This window comes from Lontra canadensis, unplaced genomic scaffold (genome assembly GCF_010015895.1).
Source record: "Lontra canadensis isolate GAN:19392208 unplaced genomic scaffold, GSC_riverotter_1.0 scaffold6, whole genome shotgun sequence".
Classification (NCBI taxonomy): domain Eukaryota; kingdom Metazoa; phylum Chordata; class Mammalia; order Carnivora; family Mustelidae; genus Lontra; species Lontra canadensis.
Window position 1 is genome coordinate 1,522,616 of NW_022631000.1, and position 23,345 is coordinate 1,545,960.

Genomic DNA, 23,345 nt, shown 5'->3' on the forward strand with positions numbered 1-23,345 from the left:
TGTGTTTTTATGATATATTAGAATTTTTTCCTTCAGAAGTAACACATCTCTGAAAGCCCAAGTCAGTGGGAAAGTCTGATTCATGTTACTAACATCCACTTTACATACTTTTTAACATCAAGTCATGTTTAGAATGAGGTCAGATTCAAGATTAGTCCCAGGCAAAGTTACAAAATAAGAAATGGGTACACTCCTGCATTGCTAGTAATAATATAAACAATCTATTTATAGAGGACACATTAGCTACAGTTTTCAAAATCCCTAAAAGGTTCATAACTTTTGGCCCATATCTAAGGATTTATTATTCTAAGGCAACAATTAAGAAGGTGTAAAAATTACAGTATGAGGCTATTAGTCACTTCCTTATAAAAGTGAAAAAGTGGAAGGTATATAAATGCCTACAATAGGGAATTTGTTAAATAAATTATATCTGTATGATATAGCAGAAGTCATGCTCTTAAAAATTACGGTGTAGAGAAGTAGTGATTTAGGAGGATGTTCATAATGTTTTAATGAATAAAAATAGGGTACAACAACTGTGAAAAATATGAATTGAGAGAGTTGTTTTTAGCTTTTTTTGTGGTTAATTTTTCCACTGTTCTTCAATTTTAAAATACCCTTTTGGGATCTTTCTTTCTTCCAGTACCTTGATAAAGGACTTGCCTTCTTTTTTTTTTTTTTTTTTTAAAGATTTTATTTATTTATTTGACAGAGAGATCACAAGCAGGCAGAGAGGCAGGCAGAGAGAGAGGAGGAAGCAGGCTCCCTGCTGAGCAGAGAGCCCGATGCGGGGCTCGATCCCAGGACTCCGAGATCATGACCTGAGCCGAAGGCAGCGGCCTAACCCACTGAGCCACCCAGGCGCCCCAAGGACTTGCCTTCTTTTATATCTGCTCTCACTGGTACAACTCCAAAGCTCTCAAGCTTGTTCTTCTTCACCTATTAAAATCGACTTTTGTAATATACATATACTATCCTCCAAAGCTGGACTAAGTAAAGAGAATTAATCCAGAAGCTAATTTATGATAAGATATTAATATAAAATAATAGATTAAAGTTTAACAACTTCTCTTACATTTCAGTCACTTATTCAACAAATATTTATTGTACTTCTCCATATTCTGGACCTTGCAGGAGAAACTATGAGCAAAACAAATCAAATGTAGGCCCCTTACCTAATAGTGGGAATATTTGATTCTTCACAATCATTTTAGGCCAGATGATGTGATTGTATGGGGATCTTGTGACATTGGCAGGCCAGAGGAGCAATGGAATCTTTTGGTGCACTTAAAAACTGCCATATTGCATGAGTCTTAATTTCATATATATGCTAGCGTGTCCTCTTCATGATACCACTGCATTAACATTTCTGTTTTTTTTTTCTAATTAAAATGATTTCCAAAACGGGGAAATAGGTCTCTGTAGTTAAAAGAAAAAAATTTCCTTAAGCACTGTGTTGCTCTGTTCAGTGTTACAGTATTAGATCATTAGGCAGTTTAGTAATACCTCTACTCTGAAGGAAAGAAGGTATGAGCAGCCCTAGAGAGTGATCCCTGCTTTGTGCAGCCTGTTTTCTCTGTTGTCATCATGCCTGTAACACAACACTGCACTGTTTTATTGTCTGTCCCTCCTATGCTGAAGTGTATGACCCCTTGAAAGCTCCTATTCATCATCACATCCTTACCCCCCCGCCCAGTCAGTATAGGATCTAATTAAATGCCTTCCTGGAAATCTGAAAAATGCCAGTGTGTCACCAAGTATGTAAAAAAAACCACCTTTAAAAAAAGGCAAATGTGAAGAAAGATGCTAGTGCTTACTGAGTGCTTCCTGTGTGTTACATACTTAGCACTTTTATGCATTTTATAATTTAGTAATTCCAAGAACTTATAAGATATGCTTATCTGTTTTTAACAGATAGTGAAACTGAGATTAAATAGGTTAAGTACTTTTTGACCAAAAAGCTGGTGAGAGGATGGGACCATGGCTTAGACTTTTGTTATTCTGACTCCAGAGTCTATACTTTTTAACTCCAGTAGCCTACACCCTTCTAAGAAAATGCTTTTTTGTGCAGTGATTTTTACTCCTCATTTACTCATCATTTATGCCAGGCATCTCCATCCTCATAGCTGGCTGTTTGGCTTTATCTTCTCATGAGGAAATAATACACTTGCCAGGAAAAGTTACCTGCAAGTTGCAAATTCAGGATACAGTTTCATTCTAATGTTCCACCTTAATTTCCATTTATGAGGCAAAAATTTCCATTTTGACATGGTGTAATGACTCTTCTTTCTCTTTGTATTTTATAGGCAGGTGGAACACAAGTTTGAGGTCACCTTTCCACATTCAGTCTTTGGCTTCCTGTTCTGTAGGGCTGTTAAACTAGTAGCTGTGAGCCTGTTGGATGTTTATCCAGTGTTTACTGTATGCCCTCCATTCTCCTAGGGCTAAGCTGGCTGTTGAATAATTATAGTCCTTAATACCCTTTTTGCCTGACTTTCCGTAATATTGCAACAGTAGTGTCAGTACCACAGAATGAACACCTCAGTCTTCTTTTAATCATCTACATATTCTTTGTGAGTATCTGGTCTTTTCAACTGTATTTTTATTATGTCTTAAAATTCTTCTGGACCACCCCCTACAACTCCAAGCACAAAACTTCAGCATATAATAATGATTCTAGGGAGAATAGCACCAAATATGCTATCAGGAGAGCTAGCTTCTGGTCTAGTTTTATTACTATTTAGCAGCAAGATTTTGTGATTTCTTATCTAGGACTTGATGGGCCTCACTGTTCTCAATTCAAAAATCAGAAGGTTGGTCTAGGTTGTTAGGTCTTTTCTAGTTTAAATTCAGGATTCAGAGACTTCTGTAATTTTTTTGTAGTTATCCAACTGATCAATTCTTTGTAGTGGCATTAATAGGAATACAAACATTATAAACTGACCTGGATTTGCAAAGGCAATACTGGGTTCAATTTGGATATGTGACATTTGAGAAGTAGTACAGTATACCTAAATCTAGATATCCTTTAAGAATGGAAATACAGGGGCGCCTGGGTGGCTCAGTGGGTTAAAGCCTCTGCCTTCAGCTCAGGTCATGATCCCAGAGTCCTGGGATCGAGCCCCGCATCGGGCTCTCTGCTCAGCGGGGAGCCTGCTTCCCTTCCCCTTCCTCTCTCTCTGCCTGCCTCTCTGCCTACTTGTGATATCTGTCTGTCAAATAAATTTAAAAAATTAAAAAAAAAAAGAATGGAAATACAGACTTGGATTTGAAGTTGGTAAAGACACTGTCATCCTCACTGGCCTCTTTTGATAGTATGAGTTAGAATCATAGGCTTTAAAGTAAAAGGTACTTACTTATAGCAATCACATAACCACAGATATTTAGATCTGAAAGAGAAATACATATCATATGGTCTGTCCCATTTGTTTTATACACAAGATTGGAGAAATGGAATTTGTCCAAAGTTACACACTATCTACAGATCTAGTCTATAGACCAGAGTCCCCTATCTCCAAGCTCCTGCTTCATCCCTCGCTGTGTTTGTTAGGTTTCCTCTTTAACTGCTTTATAACATGTATAATATTATTTTGTGAGTAATAACTTCAGTAATCATTGCTTACCAAAAAAAAGGTGCAAAATTATTTGTAAAATTTGGCTCAGCTTTCTGGGAAGAACAGAAGTTGAAACACAGTGTCATTACTGTTTCTGAATTTTGACCTCTATAATTAAATGGTGCTATATGAAAAGCACTGAATTGTGTAGTGGCAAGGTACGATTCTGTGACATCTATTGAAAGCTAAGTTATGGTGTACAGTCCTAAATTGTGTTCAGTACCTTTATGAGGTAATTAATTTCTCTGCATCCCTTCCCAGATCCTATGTTAGGTCTGGGGTGTATGAACACTTGTGATACTCTGTAGAATTATGATACTGAAGTAAATGTTTATGGTAGGTCTCCATTTTGTTCTGATAAAGAACTGGATACCCATGACAAAGGTCAAATGGAGATCTGGCATCTATTTCACTACTTGCAAGACATAGTCTTGAGAATATGTAATACATATAACTCCTTGCCAGAAAACGGAAAGGAAATGATTGCATTTGAGTACAATGTATTCTACAACAATAGTTTAGTGTGCATGAAATTTAAAACTGCTGGCTTTCTAAATAAGATTTTTTTAAGTAGACTTAGTTTATTTTTTAAAACATTATACCCATTGTGTCATACTTTATGGGAATAGAGTCTTTAAAAGCTGAGATTTAAGACCAAAGAAGCTAAAAATTCTAATGGCAATGGTTGCAAGATATTGAATTCTCCAGTAAAGTACTCTAGTTTAATGTGTTTGTTGATTTCTCCTGAATGTTCTATTTTCATGAGCATTTCAAGTTATTATGTCATTTTACCATAATGGTGCCTTTTTTCCCCTATCCATCATGATTGCTTAGTACCTTAGAAGCTTCAGTATCAAGCCTTAAAGTCTGCAGTGGTGTCTCTGTTTTACACATGCACAAATTAGTTAGGGTTTTATACAGGTGGAAACCATATCTACCTCCTTCACCTAGTGTCTTCCATAGTACTTGGCATGTAGCACACATTTCATTATTTGTTGTTGCTGGGGTTTTTTTGTTTTGGCGGTTGGTTCTCGAGTGATTGAATGAATGGCATGCAGTACAAACTAGCTAACTAATTAACTAAAAATTTAGATAAATATACTTATCATTTACATATATATGAGGGAGATAGCCAAAGCCCCTGAAAAGAAGATTTGATGTTTTTGACAAAAGCCTTTAAAAGTATTCACATATAGGGATGTCTGGCTGACTCAGTTGGAGGAGCATGCTACTCTCGATCCTGGGGTCATGAGTTTGAGCCCCACATTGGGGGAAGAAATTACTTAAATAAATAAACTTTTTTAAAAACTTACTATTTTTTTTTTAAGGTACTCAAATATCCTCAGTTAACAAGAAGGTGAATATGGCTCAACTTTTCAGTCACTTTGTCTGATGCCCATCTGCAAAATAGGCCTTTCATAATGGGAAAGGTTTGATGATGGAAATCTTTTTTTATAAAGTTCCCTCAGCCAAAGGAGAGGTAGAAGTGCTTTGTTCTTCACTAAAGACTAAACAACAAAAGACTTAGCCCAAGGTGTGGTCAGGGCAGCAACCCTTGAAGCTGGGTCCCTGGTGACTTTACTCTAAAGACCCTTCTTCTTCCTGGGCCACTGTTCTATCTAGTAACTCTTGGGCAGGACAGGAACAAGAATTTCTACCTGTGACTCTTTCTTCACTATGTGGCTTTTGAGAAGCCAGCATTTGAACTCCTGCTTTATGAAGTCAGAGTATAAATGCTAACCTATTCGGCCAAGATATTATGAAAAGTAATTTAAGGCTTTAAAAAAAAAAATTCACAGTTGAAGCCACATTTTTATACAGAGTTGCCCTAATATTTGTTTCCCACTTTAATGGTTACTTCAAGGCCCAAAATGTAATAACATGTATGGTTAATATACATGGTTTGTTTTTGTATTCTAAAAAAGAATGCATGATTTCAAAAAAAAAAAAAAAGGTTTCCTTTTCCCCACTCACAGCCTTTTCCCCCACTGAAACTGAAAAAGGAAAAAGAAATTATGCAAGCTTTTTTGAAAGTACAGACAGATTTGGCATTTCACTTATGGGAAAATTTTGCAAAGTTGTACTGACTAAAAGTGATTTTTGTTTTGCCTTTCCTGTGAAGCCATCCAGAAAGGTCAAAAATTACTGGCATCGCTTTTATATAAAACATTTCACGTAGACTCCACTTGTAATTCAGCCAAGTACATAATTCAGGTCATCAGTGACACACATATCCACACACTGGAACTGGTCAGTGAACAGAAAGTGGTCATGAAATGTGGATAATGTTACCTTATGGACAGACCAAACTGCCCAGATTACAGCAAAGGAAACTTTGCATTAACATGCTTGGGAATGGTTTCCTGAGGTCATCCCTGCCCCCATCCTCCCTCAGTGAGAAAACCAATTGTTTACTGATTACGACAACTACATCAGTTGGCAAACATTTTGGCCTAAAAACCTGTGACATCAGTCTCCTTTAGGGTTTTCCACATAAAACACATTCTTCCAGGAAAACACAGAAATTGAGCCTAAATTTGAAATCCATTATTATACCCTCTAAGGTCTCTTTAACTTATCTCAATCATGTATTTCTTAATTTTTATTTTATTTCCATATAGATACTATCCAACACTTGCCAACCGAGAAACATTCGCAGTGTTTTTTCAGAGTTTCAGTCAGAGAGTCTTTTATAGTTATCCTCACCCAACTTCCTTTTTATGGGGATTATGATATCTGTCTTTGTTTCTCTGTACTGAGGGTCATTGATTTGGGAGTGGCTTCTATTACTTTGTTTGAGGAAGGAAATCAACATTATTCTTTGACCCCTTAAGACAAGTTCATCTTGCTTTTGTGAAGAGTGGCTATGTGCTCAAGAGGAAGTACTCTCAATAAAGTTAGAAAGACTCCATGATTGTGCACATGTTGTTTTGCCCCTTGTCAGAGAATGAAGCAAATGAGTGGTATTTCACTCATGGAAGCACCTCCTCAACTATTATAGTTTTCCCCACTTTGTTTTGTTAGGTGGATTTCATGTAATATTTTGATGCAAATGGCCCTAAAGCAGGGAGAAGTCCTCAGGCCACAGTCTCCCTGTTGAAGGTAGGGGAGCAAGAAGGACCAGTGCAACAAGGGTGCCAAGATAACGGGAGTTGTGGTGTTGTATGGGCAGAATAGGGCAAGAATTGTCTGTATATCATGTGAGTTGATAATACATTTAACAATCTCATATCCCAAGAGTTCCATCTGAAAGCTGTTCCTTGGCAAACAGAAATAGGTGATTTTCATATCTTCTGGAATGGCTGCTACATAGCCACTCCAGTCACTTTTTCCTATTTTTGGCAATGGTATGTTCACTTTCATTATTCTTTTTTTTTTTTTTTTAAGATTTTATTTATTTACTTGACAGAGATCACAAGTAAGCAGAGAGGCAGGCAGGGAGAGAGGAGGAAGCAGGCTCCCTGCCGAGCAGGGAGCCCGTTGCAGGGCTCAATCCCAGGACCCCGAGATCACGACCTGAGCCGAAGGCAGAGGCTTAACCCACTGAGCCACCCAGGAGCCCCACTTTCATTATTCTTTAAGATGAAGAAACTTTGTGTCCAAAGGCTAAAAAACATGATCTTTTAAATTCTTCCTCTTAAGCCCCCTTGATACATGTAGAAACTCCATTCTAATATATTGATTCCATGGGATACAATTTACATTTGTCTCACTGTTTTCCTTTTCCTCTAGCTCATGGCCTTTATTCCCACTGAAATTCCCATTTCTCAGTGTTGTTCTCTTTGCCCTTTCTTAGTTTAAATAATCTTCATCTGCCTCCCAGCATTATTTCTGGATGTCCTCCTAAGCCTTCCACTAGAAGATAGTTGAGGCCAGCAGTGAATGTTAAAACTATACCTCAGACAGCCCTCCACATTCCTACCCTAAATCTGTAATGTGTTGCCTTCTTTGTTAATGTGGTAAGCCCTCTGGAGAGGGACAACCAGTACTTCTTTGTTCTATGGCAAGCAGCACTCTAACCGTGGTCAATAAATGTTCATAATAATGAAAGATGAAAGAAAGTGTCTGTGTTCAGCAAGTTAGTGCCAAATAAATGTGGAGGCCAAATGAGGCCACGGGTGCCAAACCACAGGGGTTCGAAATAATATTTAATATAACATTGTCTCATTGAATAACAAATCTTACATTGTAATGTCTGAGTCAAATCTTCCCTTGGTGCCAGACTTCTCATACTCCTTTAATCTTCCCCTCAAGATATTTCAAGTTCATGAAGCTCAAGGTAACAACTCCCCCCACCCCCACCCCCACCCCCATGTAGTGAGTAGAAAACAAACCTCCTGATGAATGTGGAAAAAAAGTAACTGGATGTGAGGGCCATGGATTCTCTGGGAATCAGACCAACTGTCTACCGTGAAGTAAGAAATGAAACTTTGCCATTAACCTAGCTATTGTGTAACTTCAGTTACCTAGCTAAAATATGAATTATAAGTAGTTTTAAAAAAGCACTGAGACTACTTATATTTTAGAAAAATCATTATTTTTTTCTGTGATTATTAGAATGCAGCACCATTAGCTTTGTAACTCAGAAGTACACATGGAATAACAGAAGTGAAATGGCAGTTCAGTAAAATTTGATATTGCAATGATGGGTTCTTTTCTATCTTTATATTATCAGTATAGAGCCTTAATTGTCCTTTCCATTTCAAATGAAGGCTCATATTTTCTAAGGTGATTCAGAACAGAGGGGCAAAATTGAGCAAAATAATCTGCCCTTCATATGGTTACAAAATGTTTACCAACCAATCTCTCCTTTTTTGCAGCCAAGCCTCTCAAAATAATAGTTCACATTTAAGCTGCTACGTTCTCGTTTCTTATTTATTCTTCAAAGCATTGTTATTTGGCTGCTGCCCTCACTGTTTTATTGAAAGGACTCATTAAGTTTCCCAGTGTCTTCCTTGTTGCAAAGTCCTGGAACATTTTCTTCTCCTTTTCTGTATTGCTTGAAAGTCTTTCCTTGTTTGGTTTCTTTGCTTTCTTTCCCTTCTAGTTCTTCAGAAAACAGCGAGCCATTGATTCTTCTGGAGTTCCCTTCTCAGAATTCTCTCTCCTCACCATACCAGCACTCATTGCTTCAGCTATCACCAGCTGCAAATCCACTTCACTGGCCCAACATTTTACAGACCCGTATTTCCAACTGTATGTTGTTTAATTAGATATATCATTCTCCCCACTGGACATCAGAATACACCAGGTACCTCATACTCAGCATGTCTAAAACAGGACCTGCCCCCACTTTTGAGCCATTTCCTCCACCAGCAAAAAGCTGTGCACCATTCCTATGTATTATACCTTGGTGACTAGCCCAGAGTGCTTCTCAAAACTCCTTGTATTTCTTCCTCTGCTCTCTAGTCTCATTAGTCACTCATTAGTATTGACTGTGCATCATAAGTATTTTCTTGTTCATACCCTCTTCTCTTTAACCCCATAGCCATTGGAACTTATACCTTCCCCCAGTTTAAAGTTCCTGTCTTTACTCCATGTTGCCTTAATGGTTCTTCAAGAAATCATACCTGATCAGCTCTTTCCTCTTCTCACAATTTGTCATTTGTCCCTTCTTGCCAACAGTATAAAATCCATCTGCTTGTGGCTAACCTTTCCTTTTCTCATCCTGCAATTACACCCTGTACTGTAGTCATGTTGAGTTCCCTCACTACCCATACTATTTTATCTCTATGCTGTGACACTTATTTCTGCCCCTGCCTTGTATGTAGTTTCCATTCTTGTTTGCATAGGGACTAGACCCCTGTTACCTCATCTGCCCCTTTCACAAAGCACTCCCTTGCAGAATAAGGTGCCCAGCATTTATGTTTCCATAGTTTTTATCATACCCGGTTATTGCATTATATTCAAATTATCTTTAAACACATCCTCTTCCTCCCTCTGGACCATGAGATCTTTAAGAGCAGAAGCTATGTCATATTCATCCCTGTATCCCTGGTACAATGTTGAGCCCATAGTGAAAGGTTAGTAAGAGTTTGCAGAATGGATCATTGTCATGTCCACAGTAGCCTTACCTTTCACATTCCTGTTCTAGTAAGCTTATGAATTCATCACTCTTCTCCATGTATTCTTTATGTTTTCTCTTTTCTTCTTCCAACTCCAATATGGTTTGCCTATGAGATTTTTCTGCCATTAAAAGCTGTTCCAGGATTCGTCTATGAGATTCTTTATATTTTTCCATGACTTTCTCCAACTACAAAAGAAAATACATTTATAGTGTGTTAACTGCAAACCCTTCAAAATACTGCCATCTTTCATTCACTGTTTTAGAAATATCTAAATTTTGACTAAGTAATTTAGCAGTGGGTTTCTGATCTTTTTGCTTGTTTTTTTTTATCATTACTCTTATTAATTGATACTTTTTGATGCATCTCAACACAAATGTAATCTTTCTATTGTTACTGTTTTGTTTTGTTTTTTTTACACAGAGAAAATAATTGTTGCCTCTGTGGATATCAGAATAATTTCCCCATATCCCTTTTCTGACACTTCCTTCTCTCTTCAGAAAAACCTTGTCAGAGGAATGACATAAAGAAGGAATCTTTGCATAATATTTGATTCTGAGGCAACTTAACTGCTATCCTGCCCCAGCCCTCCCTAGAGTAGGCATCTTGGATTCTATGGTCTGTTTTATATCATATTATGCCTCAAGGTGTTTGCATATTTTTAAAATTCTTATTAATCAATTCTTTGTTGGTTATGTAGTACTAATGTGAACAAATGTCAACACCAAGTCCTTTCTGGTTTCTGTGGCCTACTTATATCTCTATTATGATATGATCAGCCTGCACCTGACTTATGTGTTTGTCTTCCCTACTAGACTGTGAAGTCCCTGAAGGTAGGGTCTACATTGAATTTTTAACAATTCTTAGCATCTACATAAAAAACAATGAAATCTTGCCTATTGCAACAACATGAATGAATGTAGAGAGTATAATGCTAAGCAGCATAAGTCAGTCAGAGACAAGTACCATATGATTTCACTCGTATGTGTAATTTAAGAAACAAACAAAGGTGGGGCGGGGGGGGGGGGTCAAACCAAAAACCAGACTGTTAATGACAGAGAACAAAGGGTTACCAGAGGGAAAGTTGGGGTAGGAGTGAGGAATGTTGAAATAGGTGAAGGGGATTAGGTGTGCACTTGTCTTAATGAGTACAGAAATAAATCCATGCTTACAGGGTCAATTAATCTATGACAACGGAGGCAAAAGTATACAATGGGGGAAAGACGGTCTTTTCAACAAATGTGCTGAGAAAGCTGGAGAACTATATGCAAAAGAATAAAATTAGACCATTTTCTAACACTATACACACACACACACATACACACACACACACGCACACAGAACCACCTCAAAATGGGTTGAAGACCTAAGGGTGAGACATGAAACTGTAAAACCCCCAGAAGAGAACATAGGCAGTAGTTTCGTTAACATCAGCTATAGCAACATTTTTCTAGATAAGTCTTTTAAAGCAAGGGAAACAAAAACAAAAATAAACTGTTGCAGCTACATCAAAATAAAAAGCTTTTGCACAGTGAAGGAAACCATCAACAAAACAAAAAGGCAACCTACTGAATGGGGGAAGATATTTACAAATGATATATCTGATAATGGGTGAATATTCAAAATATATAAAGAACTTGTAAAGTCAACCCCTGTCCCCCCAAAAAGGTAGGGGGCAATCATATTGAAAAATGGGCAGAGGACCTGAGTAGAAATTTTTCCCCAAAACACATTAAAATGGTCAACAGACACATGAAAAGGTGCTCAACATCACTAACTGACAGAGAAATGCAGTTCAAAACCACAATGAGATATCACCTTATACCTGTCAGATGGATAAAATAAAAAAGACAAGAATAATAAGTGTTGTCAAGGATGTAGAGAAAAAGGAACCCTCATGCACTGCTGGTGGGAATGTAAATTGGTTCAGACACTGTGGAAAACAGTGTGGAGGTTCCTCAAGAAAATCATAAATAGAAATAGCATATGATCCAATAATTCCGATACTAGTTCAGAAGGATATATGCACTCCCTATGTTTATATATTATATATATATATATATATATATTTATACTCCCTATCATTATTTACTATTATTTATATCCAAGATATGAAAGCAGCCTAAGTGTCCATTGATAGATGAATGGATAAAGATGTGTGTGTGTGTATGTGTATGTGTGTGTGTGTATGTATATATATATATATATATATATATATATACCATTTATATAAAAAATCTACAATAGGATATTCTGCAACCATTAAAAGGGTTGAGTTTGGTTTGGTTTGGTTTGATTTGGTCATTTGCAACAACATGGATGGACCTAGAGTGTGTTTTGCTAAGGGTAATAATACATGATTTCACACATATATGAAATCTAAAAAACAAAGTAAATGAGTAAACAAAAAGCAGAATCAAATCTATAAATACAGAGAATGAACTAATGGTGGCCAGAGAGAAGGATGGTAGGGGATGGGCAAATATATAGGCCAGAAGGAATGGGAGATACAGGCTTCCAGTTAAATGAATAAGTCATGGGAATAAAAGGCACAGCATAGGAAATATAGTCAATGATACTGTTATAGTATTCTGTGGTGACAGATGGTAGCTACACTTCTGGTGAGCATAGTATGTCGTATATCTGAAATTAGTACAACATTGTGTGTCAACTGTACTCAATAAATATTGTTTTAAAGACCTTTGTTTTTATTTTATTTCTTACCGCCCATCATACTTCCTGTCATGTCAGGCTATTTTGGAGAGGTATGGATATTTTGAGGGTCTTGATAACAGGAAATTCATTTGGTTTCACACTCACTTTTATGTATAGTCTAGCTATTGCTAGGAAATACCAGCTTACCCAGCCATTGTCAAATAAAGGTGAAAAGCCAGAGATTATATCCTAAAATGAATATGTGCTTTAGTTCCCAGCACTGGAGTTTGTGGATTGACAGAAAAAAGGTTAAAAATATATGGAGCCAGAAGCTAGTCAATGAAAATTTCCTTTTTAATTGCTGGCTTCAGAATTTCTATCTCTATGTGAGCTCATCCATGTATTAAAGAGTATGCTAGATAGTTTAATATTTTTATGTATTTTTTAGTGATATAATTTCACTGGATATGTAGTCCACAATATTACTGAAATATAATTCCTTTACATTCTACCTAACTAACCCGTACTCATCCTCTGGATCTCAGGTTTCCTGATTCTTCTATATAAATTTGATCTTCCAGGGCGCCTGGGTGGCTCAGTGGGTTAAAGCCTCTGCCTTCCGCTCAGGTCATGATCCCAGGGTCCTGGGATCAAGCCCCGCATTGGGCTCTCTGCTCAGCGGGGAGCCTGCTTCCCTTCCTCTCTCTCTGCCTGCCTCTCTGCCTACTTGTGATCTCTGTCTGTCAAATAAATAAATAAAATCTTTTAAATAAATAAATAAATAAATAAATTTGATCTTCCATTATACTTTCGTAGTGCTTTGTGGTTTTCACCATAGAAAGCAACACTGTGTTTAATTGTATACTTGGCTTGTGTGATCATTTGTTGTCTGTCACTCAGACATTAAACACACCAACAACATTAGGCACAACTATTTTTATTCATCATGTCTCTAGTAAATATTAATTAAAAGAATAAAATGAAATTTAAAAGCTAAATTATACAGTTACTTAAATAAGTACTTGGAGAATTGGTGATGCTAATAGAGTTTGCAGATTCTTTTATTATAATACCTTGATAAATCCAAAATATTATATTTTCCTTGCTATTTTTTAAGAAGAACTAAGAATACCTTAGGCAATTAACTCAGTATCTTTTTTTAAGGTAACTTCTAATATAGAACCCTAGGTTGGAAAGGAATAGGAGGTTAAAACTGTTGTAGACTGTGAGTTCTTAACATCTTCCCTTTCTCTTGACAAACCAGTCACCCCCTTTTCTCATTCCTATTCTTTGTTCTAGCTCAAATGCCAATACCAGTCTTTCATCTTAAGTCAGTATTCCTACCATGTGATGTAACTGAGAGCAGTTAGATCTTCTAAGCTATTTTGCCTTAAGAATAGGTAAGTCCCCTTTAGTTTACTGTAGGAATGGTTGAGATTTTCACACTTTTCAAAAAGAACATTGTGAATAAAAAAAAAAAAATTCAGGGTTATTAACATCCCAGGTTGGGAAAAAGTAAAAGAATAATTACTTAGCATGCAGATCCTTATTCTGCTATAACTCGGGTACAGCCATCGATGGTCTCAGTGGGAAAGCTGTCTAGGGAACCCTATTTAAAATTCTCCCTTAATATAGTTTATTCACTGGGTACTTAAATTTCCCCCATCACTTCCTAGATGGAGAAGTGGGTAGACAACTGGATTATTGGATAGGTAGAGTTATGTGGGCTTCAAGGAATGGATAGACTCATAGCTGGGGAGAGAGAAATCTATAAGGCAGAAGTAAAAGGCAAGAGAAGAAAAGTGGACACATCACGGAAGTGGGAATGTGATAAGTGAGTATGTGTAAAGGAGTATGTGTGTGTATGTTTTGTGAGAGTAATCAAAAGAGGTTGGATTTATAAAGGGCTAAATTATGGGTAACTTTCAGGGACAAGCATTTGTAGAGAGTCAGGGTATTTTCAGTTTTGCATATATGCAATAGAATTATTGTAAAACTAAAACTTTCCCATGATTTTTGCATAGATTTGGAGTCATTCTGTTCCTTTCACACCAAGGTGTTGCGGGATTATGCCATTTGTGGAGTTTTGTCAAGATATAGTCAGTGATCATCAGTTTGCATTTGCACTTATATAAATTGGGGAATTTGCGCCTAATGTCATTTCCTAGTCACTATGTTGGGAGCCAGGATGCAGTCTTAACATAATTGACTTGAATGCAGCTTCAGCTCCTCTTTCTAAAATTTGAATTAAAGTGCAAGTCAACAGACGTTGGGTGGTCGCATCCTTACCCTTCAGAGAAGCAGATCCATCTGACCAAACTCCTTCGCATTTTGCAAGACAGTAGTCTTCTCTCATGAGACACCCAAGACGAGAATAGCAAGGACATTAGAGGTCAGTCCTGAGGTAGGTTGCCAGAGCTTATGTGGGGGAAATTTGTCCAAAACCTGCTTTCACTCTCTCCAGCCTTAACTCATGCTCTTAGTTGTTTCCTTTTTATAAAAATGAAAAATTGTGAAATTTTCCATTGAGGTCTCAGAGGAAAATAGAAGAATAAAATAAGGATGCCAGAGTTTCAGAAATGTCAGCAAGTAAAAGAACAAGCAGTACCGAATCTTTGTGCAGTGGTATTGAGACTTTGCATCTTTGCTATTGTCATTGCTGGGCACACTTGATGGGGGAAAGATCTTTGCTGTCATTAAACTTTTGAAGGAAAAAGGATAGCACTTATCTAAAATACATGCTTTCTAAAATTCCATTGCTTGGACAATTCTTTGATCATTTCCATTCATGCTCAAAATTTCTATGACAGGGGCACCTGGGTGGCTCAGTGGGTTAAGCCTCTGCCTTCGGCTCAGGTCATGATTTCAGGTCCTGGGATCAAGCCCCACATCGGGCTCTCTGCTCAGTGGGGAGCCTGTTTCCCCTCTCTCTCTGCCTGCCTCTCTGCCTGCTTGTGATCTCTCTCTCTCTCTCTCTCTCTCAAATGAATAAATAAAGGCTTTAAAAAATTTTTTTTTCTATGACATAGGGTGCCTGGGTGGCTCAGTTGGTTGCGCAACTGCCTTTAGCTCGGGTCATGATCCTGGAGTCCAGGATCGAGTCCCACATCTAGCTCCCTGCTCTGCAGAGAGTGCTTCTCCCTCTGACCCTCCTACTTCTCATGCTCTCTCTGTCTCTCATTCTCTCTCTCTCTCTCTCTCAAATAAATAAAATCTTAAAAAAAAATTCTATGACATAATACCTCAGTGTTTTCAAAGAAATTTTAGCTTTTTCTGTTTTTTATTATAGCCTGTATAGCCTTCAAGTCCCCATAATGTGCTGCCCTTGTGTGCATGTGTGTGTGTCTGAGTGTCTTTGGCTCTCAGTGTATGTGAGAGAGAGAGAATCTCTTGTATTTGTCAGCTTTCAGTCTGATGTCAAAAAAGATACCTAGTTGAAACATCCCATCTATGATTTGTTCTCCTTTTCTTTCCTGTAGAACATGTAGTATTTATCTATCTTGGGTAGATTTTAAATGTGTGTGAGAACATAAAACTGTAAATAATCAAAAAAGAATTGTATGTCTTGCTCACCTTCCAGGCCAAGTGCTTGGCTGGCTAGTAGACTTTTCCACCTTCCAGGTGCACACCCCTAATGCGATACATACCTCATTCATTGGTTTTTCATAGATGTCCTCCTGCCAAGGGGCAGATTTTGCTTGAAAAGCATCTCGCTGGAGAGCCTCTAACACCTTTTTTGGAGTGACAAACCCATACTGAGCTTCTAGCAAAGCCAAGTCCATTTTTTCAGCCTTTAAAATGCCTATGACTTCATCTCGAGCCTGTAGGAACAAAAGCCATTTCAGAAAGCTTGCTTTATCTACCAGCATTCTCTGAAAGTGGTTTCTTGAGAGCTGGTTTTTTCCTTCTATTTCAAATAAAAAATGAGTCATGTTTCTTTATAGCACCTTTTACAAAAGGCAGTAAAATTATGTCCCTCATCCTTCTTATAATCTAATTACACATTAATAGTATTTTAAATGTGAGCACTATACAACAATGGGGGAACCCAACATTTTTTATTGTTTGACAAGTAGATAACATTGTACCCTTTAAATGGACTGACATTTGCATTTTGGGGGGTAGGAAGTAAGACTCTCCTATATGTGTAGTAGCTGTTTCTTGTTTTTTATGTGAGTTAAAATGCTAGAGCAAGTCGAGTAGCCAATTTATATGGGGCATAAAAGTGCCTCTTGTTATTTAAGCCAATCTAGAAGTCATTGTTACTCATACATGCCTGTGCACTGAAGCTCATGAGCAGCATGGGCAGAGGATGTGATCTTTCACATGATGGTTGCCAGTTGCGTGTCAGAATGACAGCCCTTTCAGATATGATTAATTGCCCTTTCAGTTGGCATAAGAGAATTCTGTATATGTATACTTTCTTTCATGTACATACAGGTAGAACCATAGACAATCTATTTCCATGGCAGCATACACCCCAAATTCACAAGCAGCCTTCTCTTTGAACATGGGGATAATTCTAACCCAGCTCACCTGAAGTTCTCCTTCCAGAATGCTCAGAAGAAATAAAAGATCGTCTCTTGAGAGGTCTTCTCCATGGTGACCAACACCACCGTGTGACTTAGGACAGGAAAGAATTGCATCTGACTCATTGGTGGGGTCTTTGTCTTGCTCTCTCTGCTTCATGTCCTCAGGTCCTTGGAAACCATGGTCTTTACTATGTCTTGGAAATTGCTTTAGGGCCGAGCCCTCTGTGTCACTGCTTCTGGAACGCATTCTTTAAAGCCTGGAAAGAAGGAAAACAGTGTGTACCTCTTAATGGAAGTAGAGTTTTAATAAGGGCACCTATTACTGCTTTAACAGGTCTGCACTCTTGCTGTATTTGCTGCCACCAAAGACTCAGTCTTTCTGAAGTCTACAGCAGAGAACAGCATTAGTAGATTCATAAATCACAGTTTTATTTACACTTCTGTTTTTTAAATCAACATTTTAAAAAAGGTGTTCTGCTTTGACTAAGGCCACTTATGTCCATGGGTAAACAGACTATATTTGAACTTCATTCACCAAGTATTTCATGTCAGGGATCCAGGTCATACCTCTGACCAACGCCTAAGTGTTTACTTGAGTTAAGATGTACTTAACGTAATTGTAAAATGGCAAACTTGCTAATTGTTCCAAATTTCTGCAGATTCATGTTACAGTTTTTCCTTTGGAAGTTTAAAAATTTGGGGGGATTTCTTAGTCTTTGGTGCTTTAAAATAGAAACATCAGAATTACTGCTAGAAAATACTTCGGATTACTTTGACAACAAAATCTAATATTAAAGGAATGAAGGGTTGGTCCCTGGCTGTATCCCTGACATTCTGCTAAAATTCCAGATCTGTCCTTGGATATGTCAAGATTTTATAGTTAGGACACTCATCTCCAAAATACGGACAATCCTGCCTATGGAAATAATTAAAATAAATTCATATTTAAGGGACACATTAGCTTATATCTGATTATATAATTATCCAAATTAATTTATAATAGCAAGAAAAATTGTTCCACCTTTGAGGTTTTTAATGAAAAGACAAACGTTAATTGAGCTTATAGTCTACTTCAATGATGTATATATTATTATTTTTTTTTTAAGATTTTATTTATTTATTTGTCAGAGACAGAGGGAGAGAGAGCGAGCGAGCACAGGCAGACAGAGGCAGAGGGAGAAGCAGGCTCCCCGCCGAGCAAGGAGCCCGATGTGGGACTCGATCCCAGGACGCTGGGATCATGACCTGAGCCGAAGGCAGCCGCTTAACCAACTGAGCCACCCAGGCATCCCAATGATGTATATATTATTAATTTTACTCCTAAAACCTTGAAACTTTTATCATCTTAGTGAAGTGCTTTTGGGTTATAATATTTTTCCCCATACATTCTATAATAATATTTCTTTAAAAAAAATATATTTGGGACACTTGACTGGCTCAGTCAGCAGAATGTGGGACTTGATCTTGGAATTGTGAGTTCAAGTCCCATATTGGGTATAGAGATTATTTAAAAATTAAAAAAAATATATGTATATTTTTAAAAATAGTATTTCTTTAAGGATCTGTAAAACCAAAGCATACAGAAAAATGTGGGAAGTATAATGAACCATTACATGCTACCACACAAATTCATAAAGTGTTAGTTTACTATATACATTAGAAAATGATTTTTTAATGTAAGTATATAGACACAGTTGAAGCTCTGTGTTTCCCTCTTCCTTAACCTATTCTCTATGCTTCACACCCCAAAATTAACCATCTTGAATTTGGTATATATATTCCCTTAAGACGTTTTATACTTTTTTTTTGAACGTATGTATACATACTGCTAAGCAATATATAGTATTGCTTTGTGTATTTTCAAACCTTATGTAAATAGCATATTTATTTGTATGTTGCTGAAACATGCTTTTTCACTCTATATTTTCTAGATTCTTCCTTGTTCTATTTTATTTTAGTTTATATATTTTGATTGCTATATAGTATTTCATTACATGAATAGTCCACCATTTACTTACACATTTTACTGTCAGTATTTGTTTAAATAGTTTATTTTTTTTTCAGTATTAGAAAAAATGCTGCAATGAACATAACTTTTATTTTTCCTGTGTGCATGCATTTCTCTGGAAGTATTCTTTAGGAGTGGGATGTTAGGGCTGCAGAACGTGTATTCTCTCAACATTACTAGGGATTATTGCTCCTCTAGGTGAAATACCAATTAACAATAGAGTATCAGAGTTCTTATTGCTCCATATCTTCATCAACAATTCCTATTACTGAATTTACAGTTTTTCCCATTTTGATAAATGAAATAGTATCTGACTTTTTAATTTGTATCCTATAATTTTTAGTGAGATGGGCATCCTTTCTTGTGTTTAAAGGCCATTTGGGTTTCTTCATATTGCTTGTTCATGATCTTTGCTCATTTTTCTTTTGTGTTAGTTGTCTCCCTCATAGATTTGTAGAAATTCATTACATATTGTATATAATTACCATACCATTTTGTTAATTATATGTTTTGCTATTATCTTTTCTGGTCTGTAGCTTGCATTTTCACTTTATTTATTGTATTTTATGGTATAGAAATTTTAAATTTAATTTAATCAAATTTATCAATTTTTAGTTTTTCTTTTCTTATAATTTGTATTAGAAACCAAAACTTGATCAATGACAGTACAAAAGAGTGCAAAAGACCATGGACTCTAGGACCATACTGCCTAAGTTCAGATCCCTACTCCATTATTAATTTGCTGTAAAACTTTGGGCAAGTTACTTAATACCTCTGTGCTTCACTTTTCTCGTCTATAAAATGGGAATGATAGTAGTAGAATATTTGTAACCTAAAGTTACTGTGAAGATTACATGTCAGCACATGTCAAGTGTTTGCAACATGCCTTGTATAAAATTAGCACTCTAAATAAACATTACTTTTATTAATATTATTATTAAGTTTACTTTTATTCTCAAAAATTATTCAGTGAGTCTATATTACCTTTATAGTTAGGAAAAAATTCAATGAATAAAATCTTTTAAAAAAAGCAGGGGGGGAAATTCATGAAGAAAAGACAAGTTTATTTGATTATCTCTTTAATGAAATATGAGGTGTGAGTGCTGAAGGAAAAAAAAAAGAGATTAAAAGAATAGCTTTGTGTCTTGGTTAGGTACTCTGTTTAAGAAGTGTTTCTCGGGACGCCTGGGTGGCTCAGTTGGTTGGACGACTGCTTTCAGCTCAGGTCATGATCTCGGAGTCCCGGGATCGAGTCCCGCATCGGGCTCCCAGCTCCACGGGGAGTCTGCTTCTCCCTCTGACCTTCTCCTCACTCATGCTCTCTCTCACTGCCTCTCTTTCAAAATAAAATAATAAAAAAAAAAAAAAGAAGTGTTTCTCACCAGGGGCACCTGAGTGGCTCAGTCAGTTAGGCATCCAACTCTTGGTTTTGACTCAGGCCATGATCCTAGGGTAGTGGGATCAAGCCCCATGTCAGGCTTCACACTTAGTGAGGAGTATGCTTGAGGATTCTCTCTCCCTCTCCTGCTGCCCCTCCCCCAACTCAAGTGCACACACTCACTTTCTCTCTCTCTCAGATAAATAAATAAATCTTAAAAAGAGAGGGAGAGAGTGAAGTGATTCTCAACAGCCCCAGTTTGCTGGCATCATTTGAGAGCCCTGTCAGAATACTTTAGAAACCTTGAGGACTTCTGAGCCAGCCAGCTAGGCTTTATTCATCCCTCTACCTGTACTCCACCAGTCATTTATTGAAAGTCCACTGTGTGTTATGTACTAAGTTGGTTATTTATGGTGTGGCTTCCTTACTTCCCTTATTACAAATGATAAAATTTTACTTGAAAGATTTCTAGAAATAGTTCCTAAAACTGGGGTTATGAGAAGTGCAATGAACTAGGCAGAAGACTAATGAAAAAAGAATTCAGTCACAAATCAGTTGTGGGACTTAGTCAAATCATTGATCCTCTCTGAGCCCAGTGTCCCTAGTTGTGAAGTGAGGGAAATAGGGAGGTGATCTCTGTGACCCGTTTCCCCTTTGATATATAATAATTCTTGCCAGTGTGCCTTTCAATGGTATAGTATTATCAATAGTCTATCAATAGTATATTAAGGAGAAATGGATTTGTGGATCTTCATCTTACATAAATCCACAGAAATCTAAATGCTTCATGTGGATGTACAGTAAACCAGGTCTGATGATTACCACCAAGAAAGAGATTATAGTTAGAAGACAATTCTTAAGGAAATAATCCCAGTAATAATTTTCAGCTGAGAATTGTTTTTTTAAGTTTGCACAGCTAATAACTGGCAGAACTGTGATTTGAATCCACATACCCTGGCTCCAGAAACTGTACTAAAAATCATGCCATAATGCCATATGCTGTACTGCCAAAGACATACAGTTACAGACACCTTGTCCAGAATGAATATAGACACCCTATCTGAAACATGCTTATAACCTTGCTAAGTAATTACAGGATAGATGAACAGTGATCTGTGATAGTAGTTATCAAAGATTCTTCCTTATATAGTTGAGGAGGAATTCATTTATTTGAGAAAAGCAAAGCATAGAGAAGTATATTTTTTTGTGTAGGGATGGAAGGTTGAAGATCTGTGGGAGATATGACTGTGGAAAACCCCATTATATGTATTTTTATGTATACATAAATAATGTTTATATACTAGCATATTAATATATGCTATGTACCTCATGAAAACATGTATATAATGTATAATATGAAAATATTCAAAAATGAAAAATATTAATTAAAAAATAATATATCTAATTATTTTTTCCTACCCCATGGGATTATCTTGAACATTCTAGGAAGACCCTTTCTCTGTCCTGTAGGAATAATGGTAGGTTCTTAATATAGAATAGATATATTTAATACAGATAACTATTGTGCTAACTTCAACAGCACTTATACTAAAAAATTGATAAAATAGATAATTATTAAGTGCTACTTTATTTATAGATATATTCACACTTGAAGGACAGGACCACCCATGTCTTCTGTCTCATATTATTGATCTCCATTTAGGCCTCCCATAGGGTATCTGACTTGATGCTTCATATATAGTGGGTATTTCACAAGGTGACTGATTTCTTCTGCTTTGTGGCCTACCTCAAAACTTAGGCAATGGCTAAACAATAACAGTTAAAAATTCTGTGGTTCATTCTGCAGCTCACGTCATCTTGCAGCTCAGCTGGGCCTCAATGGTCTAAGATGGGCTTATTCACATTTCTGTCTGTCAGCTAGCTGGGCTAGTAGACCTCAGCTGGGTCTTCTTATCTCTGCTCCATGGGCTTTCAACCTCTGGTAGGCTAGACAAGGCTTCCCCACATGGTGGTCTCAGAGCATCATTCCAAAAGTACGAGAGCTGAATTTTTAAGACCTTATTTTTACTGTCAAGAGAACGTCACAAGGCCAACCCCAATTCAAGAAGTGGAGTCAGAGATTTCACCTCTTGATGGTTGGAGCTGCAAGGTCACATTGCAGAGGAACAGGGTTGGAAAGAGTTAACTGTAGCCATTTTTTTTTTAAACTGTTGGTCTACAACACTTACAGATTCAGATTTCTATGAAAATTGAATAAATGTCTAGGTTTTGTTTTGTTGTTGTTGTTTTTAAGTAGGCTCCACATTTCATGGAGCCTAACATGGGGCTTGAATTCACAACCCTGATATCAAGACCTGAGCTGAGATCAAGAGTCTAAAGCTTAGGGGCGCTTGGGTGGCTTAGTGGGTTAAGCCTCTGCCTTCAGCTCGGGTCATGATCTAGGGGTCCTGGGATCGAGCCCCACATCAGGCTCTCTGCTCAGTGGGGAGCCTGCTTCCCCCTCTCTCTCTGCCTGTGTCTCCACCTCCTTGTGATCTCTCTCTCTCTGTTAAATAAATAAATAAAATCTTTAAAAAAAAAAGAGAGAGAGTCTAAAGCTTAACCAACTGAGCCACCCAGGTGCCCCTAAATGTTTAGTTGAAAAGGGGTAAAATATATTTGGGTTTTACTTCTTTCAGTTTCTTGGAAGCTTAAGGTTTTGTTGAGGGTTTTAATGACTTCTATGATGCATTCCTGTGCTTTCTCTTACCCACATATTCATATGTAGAACAGTAGCCCTTTTTTATTAAAATATTTTATTTATTTGAGAGAGAGAGAGTGTGTATGAGCATGAACGGCGGGTGGGGGGCAGGCAGAGGGTAAGGCACAAGCAAACTCCCCGCTGAGCAAGGAGCCCAGGGCTTAATCCCAGGACCCTGAGATCATGACCTGAGCCAAAGTCAGACACTTAACCTACTGAGCCACCCAGTGCCCCAACAGTAGCCTATTGATAAGAATCAACTTGTGTTTTGCTGCTAATCAGGATTTCTCTGGATTAATTTTATCCAAGGTTTGCCTTCCAGAATTCCAAGATAATGTAAGCTTCTATTAGAAGAATAGTTTAATAAACATTTCTCATAAGTAACCTTTGAG

The 23,345-nt window shown here is 37.2% G+C and overlaps 2 protein-coding genes across 3 annotated transcripts in view; one reads left to right on the plus strand and one right to left on the minus strand.

Annotated features, from left to right (window-relative positions):
• Positions 1–23,345, plus strand: part of CMSS1 (cms1 ribosomal small subunit homolog) — a 377,798-nt gene that overhangs the window by 106,136 nt on the left and 248,317 nt on the right. The window lies entirely within an intron of this gene.
• Positions 1–23,345, minus strand: part of FILIP1L (filamin A interacting protein 1 like) — a 298,965-nt gene that overhangs the window by 96,329 nt on the left and 179,291 nt on the right. For both annotated transcript variants that reach the window (XM_032852026.1, XM_032852025.1), the window contains exons 2-4: positions 16,871–17,123; positions 15,982–16,155; positions 9,689–9,867 (exon numbers count right to left, since the gene is read on the minus strand). In XM_032852026.1, the coding sequence (XP_032707917.1) occupies positions 9,689–9,867; positions 15,982–16,155; positions 16,871–17,113 (596 nt within the window). In that variant the 5' untranslated portion in view covers positions 17,114–17,123. The remainder of the gene's footprint in view (positions 1–9,688; positions 9,868–15,981; positions 16,156–16,870; positions 17,124–23,345) is intronic.